The 4,914-nt window shown below is 32.9% G+C and overlaps 1 protein-coding gene across 1 annotated transcript; it reads right to left on the minus strand.

Moving 5' to 3' along the window:
- Positions 1-1,146: 1,146 nt before the first annotated feature.
- LOC108835244 (BTB/POZ domain-containing protein At3g19850) lies at positions 1,147-4,478 on the minus strand. The gene is made up of 3 exons (XM_056989628.1): positions 4,294-4,478; positions 3,034-4,215; positions 1,147-1,827 (listed from the first exon to the last, which is right to left on the minus strand). Exons 1-3 carry the CDS (start codon positions 4,354-4,356, stop codon positions 1,381-1,383), a joined length of 1,692 nt encoding a protein of 563 aa, XP_056845608.1. The 5' UTR covers positions 4,357-4,478; the 3' UTR covers positions 1,147-1,380.
- Positions 4,479-4,914: the final 436 nt, after the last annotated feature.

Genomic DNA, 4,914 nt, shown 5'->3' on the forward strand with positions numbered 1-4,914 from the left:
TTAGGTAAAGAAGAAGTTGAGTAGGCTTCCATGCAGCAGCTGGCTAAATACTGTTTGATCCTAAGACTCCAGGATTTGATCATCAAATATGACTTACATTTTGATTAAAGAACTATCATTCTTCATGTAATTAACGCTATAATCATATTTCTAATTGTTGGAAAAGTGAATCGGACATTGAAATCTAGTAATCAAATATTGAAAAACCGACACATTTCAAATAGAAAACTGAATATATTCAATTTAACCGATTCAATCTAGATATTTTAATTGGTTTGGATCAATTAAGTTAGTTATGATTGTTTTTTTATTTGGATATGTTGCTTGTTATTACTAGGTTGTATTGCAACGTCTAATCTAGCAACAAAAAGTTATGATTATGTTCTTAACTATTAATATGTGTTTGTTAATATGTTCATTTTTTTGAAACATATATGTTCATAATAATGCACATATTTTTGTGCTGAGACAATAGAATCAGACATGTGATGATTGTAGCGACGAAATATTTTCCAATAATAATGACTTTTACTACAGTTGTCTACATGGTGAAACGTTTATTTTCGTATCAACAGAAAACTAAGATTCTGTAAAGTACATTTTAGGAAGATGCACCAAAGTAGGCATGTTAGGATATGACCAGTTTCAGCCTACGTTTGTGGTTAAATCTCAATATTCATCAATGAATCTCATTTCCAAGAATATCAAATCTAAGGGGGCATGTGACGTATATAGCCAAGAAAATAATTTCTCCCGTGATTTGATTTTGAATTGTTTTATATACAATGCTCAATGTATGATTTTGAAAGGCCAACTTGTTGATTTAATAGTTTGTTTCATTAGCCTTTTTATTTTATTTTATATATAACCAGATAATAAAACCTATAATAATTCGGAATGTGTACCTGCTATGTAAATTTCCCAGTGAGTCGGTATAGCCGAAACTGATAGTTTTCTAGATCCCTTGGCAATTTCCTCGAATTTATGAATACTTATGAAAAACTAACGTTGCCATACATATTATAGATAATTTTAAACAAAATTTTGTTTCGTACCTGTAGTGTTACAAAAGAAACAAAATTTTGTTCCCGATAATTTTTAAAGAATATTTTGGTACAAAACTATTCGGAACTATCATAGTCCAAATGACCCAAACTCCACGGCATGTAAAGATACCCATAAATATTAAAAATAGGTTATTTTATGACATTTTTTTTATTTGCATCCAAAAGACACAGAATTACATGCACTCTCAAATCTACAATCTGTTTTGCATGAAAATGCTCGTAGTATACATGAGACGTGCATGTGTATGATGGATTATATGATAATCTCAATCTATATATAGAGAAACAAAAAAATATATGGTGATGTAGTTCATTAACATAGCCTTGGAAAATTAGAACTTGAATGGGTATGTCCATGTCTCACCAATCTTGATACTACTTCACTCTTCTTTTCCTTGCAAACTTTTTGAGAATTATCCATCACTTTATTCCAATGCCTCTTCTCCAAATTCATCTTTATATCATCTTCGAAACCATCAACTAATTTATCTGACATCTCAAATCCTTTTAGACGCACCAATATTGGTTTCTCTTCAACATACTTACGTGAGTTCCTGGTCTTGTTTAGTTTAATCTTGTCTTCTCTCGAGTGTGGTAGAGTTTCATTTGATAATTGTTGTGACTTGAGTGCTTGAACTGCAATGTTTGGAGGGATCTTGGGATTCTTTGCAAGTTGTTTGCATGTCTCCAGTGTTAGTTTCTTGTAGTTTAGGCATCGACATAGTTTTGTTCTATCTTCGGATAATAGATTTGGATGAGACTGCAAAATAATAGTACCATAGAGATTTAGTTAATTTAATTATTATATTCATAATGTATTGACTAAGCACAGCGATTATATAGTAACAAAAATTTAACAAGTACATAAAAGCAAGCTGACGGTAAACAGCTTTTTTCTTTTCCAAGAAATCATAGTTAGATTAATCATATCTAGTGTTCACGTGATACTAATCTTGTTCTTATTGTTTACAAACTTGTTAATGATAATTAGTCAAACAAAAGACAGACAAAAAACAATACAATACACAGTTATTAGTCCTGAATGTGCGGTAAGCTTGGATAAAATGGGCTACAAAAGCTTATAACATTTTAAGGTTTTCATCAGACATTTTTCAAAATAATTCAAACGCAAGCATGAAAAGAAATTGGAAGAAAATCGCGTTAATACAATTTTTAAGCAAACGTATGATACATAAAATATAACATATTATCTTAAAATATAGGCGAAATATCTTAAATAGGTAATAAAAAGTGAAAATGAAAATATAGGTAAAATATCTTATTTGTGTAACAGAAATCCAAATGTAAATGATTGTTTTTTTGTCAACAAATGTAAATGATTGTTGTTTGAAAATATTTTATTATCTACTCTATTAAAATATAGTTTTTTTATTGATAGGTTTTTAGACTACAAAAAATTGTAAAGAATTGTGAATTTATATTCAACTTGTAAAATAGAAAGTTGACATATTTACAAATAAAAATGGCTTGCCAATTTATAAATTAAATAATTGATTTTTTTATTTTATAAAAAAGATAACCGATGTTGAATTAAAATAATTTATTTTCTGAATATGAAAAGAAAAAGCATAACCCACATTTAATATTCTAGTTCTATTTTAAGACACTATAAACAATTCGCAATAAGGTCACCACTTTTTTCAACTTGTATGAAAACGTATATGTATGCAAAATCTCAAAAAATCGAATCTTTAGATATCACACAGCAGATAAAAGAAAAAACAGAAAGAAAAGTTAAAACTTTTACATCTTTGAGAGCTGTAAAAAGCAAAACTATATTGAAAGTTGTTTTGCTTCTTGTCATCTTCTATTTCACTCTACATAATTTGTTTTTCTTTTTGTCTCATTTTGTTAAAGATCTTTTTATTTCGAAATTCCCATGAACATGCAATTATTTGAAAAGAAAAATAAATCATAAATCATAATTGAATTAAAAGAAACTGACCTCAAGATAGATATCAATGGCTCTGAACAATCCATCAAACCAATCTCTAGCTGAGTCTGGCAGACTCTCTGCAACTTCTAGAAACTTTGACACTTTAAGGTTCTGGTCTGGAGATATCTCTCTCAGATACTCATCAATCAACTTCCCCATTCTTCTTATCCTCAAACTCTCATCTTCCTCTTTTGTGCTGCTGCAGTTTCTGACAAACACTTTAAGCAATCTTACCACCAAATCAACATCGTAAAACCCTTTGTCTCTCTTCCCCCCAGTTGGTATCAGAAGATCATCAAGCGTTGCTTGATCCAGCATTTCTCCAATAACTCTCTCTAAACCAGTTCTTGATTCTTTGCTGATGCTAAAACCAGATAAAACCCTAAGAACCCACAAGATCTTCCTGCAGGAAAACGAGGTTTTCGCAGCAAAGATCACTCCCTGAACCGCTGTGTTAGCTAAACCTGAATACTCGAGCTTGCTGTTTGATTTGCTGTGAACCTTTGTCTTGAGGTAATGGAGGAGAAATCTCGTAAGGACTAAACTGTCATTGTCCTGGTCAAAAGCTCCAAGGTTCTTTATCAGTCTCTCAATGACCTTTGGCCCGAGGCTTGACATATCATCAAACCACCACTCGTTGCTTGTCTTGCAAGAAAACGATCTCGAAGTAGACCTTTTGTCTGAATCAGACCTATTCTTTGCCGTCTCCGGAGACATAGAGGACGCAGAGGCAGAGGAAGACGTTGAGGACGAGGCAAAGACTTGACTCATGTCCGAGTTCTGAGCGATCTTGGCTAACACCCCGAAGACAAGCTTATCAACAAGACCGTACGAGTCTGCGTGTAAGAACACTCGTTCGCAGCTCTTGAGGCATGAAACGATGTCGTTCCATGACCAGTAGAACATTCCTTCAAGAAACTTCTCTGTTTGAAGGGAGAGGTTCGAAGAACAGAGTATCTCTGTCATCTCAAGAAACAGAGAAGAGCAATACAAGATGGAGACGTTTGAGACATCGATCGAGATTCCCCCGCCGTTGCTGTAACAGAATCTTGAAACCAAGTCGAACCCATCTGGTCCACCTGGAAAGTTTTGGACTTGGATGATGGTTCTACCGTTCTTGTGGTTCTTCTTCTTCTTGTTGCTCTGTTTTATCAGCTTCCTCAAGAACCCTGAGTACTCTGACATCAAATCCTAACAAAAAAACAAAGTTTCATTCAGATCAAAGAACACAAAGGAAGTTAGATTTGGTGTGATTAGTTAATTTGTTACCTGATTGACGAAGAAAGTGAATTCTTGATCGATATTGATTTGTAGATCACAGAGAAGAGACATTGTGTGAACTTCTTTTGCATTTGGTGATTGAATGAAGCTTGTAACCTGGTGACTCTTGTGAGCTTCTCTCGTTTCTTCTTACTTTGTTTCTCCTTTTGGATTGTGAGAGCAATAATAGTTATCACATGGAAACAGCTATTTATATATCTTTTTATTTGGGCGTCTTTATTACTATATACTTTATTATATATATGTACATATATACTTCTTTGTATATATTAGAACTCATATAATTATGTAAACATATATATACAAACATAGAAGTACATTTATAAATTTTACAAACGAGAATTGGTCCCATGGATGAACTTTTCTAACCCTAGTAGTAGAATATCGAACATGGACTTGTAGCATGATAGGTATTAGGTTGTGTCGCTAATGTGCCAGAATTATTAGAGTCATAGACCATTTCCATCCATGAACCCCAATTTTGTGCGTGGGACCCGCGGAACAGGGTAAGAATTACCTCTTAAATAAGAGGTTTAAGAGGTGAGAGAGTGAGAGTTTTAAAGAAAAAGGAGGATTGGTGGGATCTCATTGCTAACAAACTCTATTAAG

Source organism: Raphanus sativus, chromosome 6 (genome assembly GCF_000801105.2).
Source record: "Raphanus sativus cultivar WK10039 chromosome 6, ASM80110v3, whole genome shotgun sequence".
Taxonomy (NCBI): Eukaryota; Viridiplantae; Streptophyta; class Magnoliopsida; order Brassicales; family Brassicaceae; genus Raphanus; species Raphanus sativus.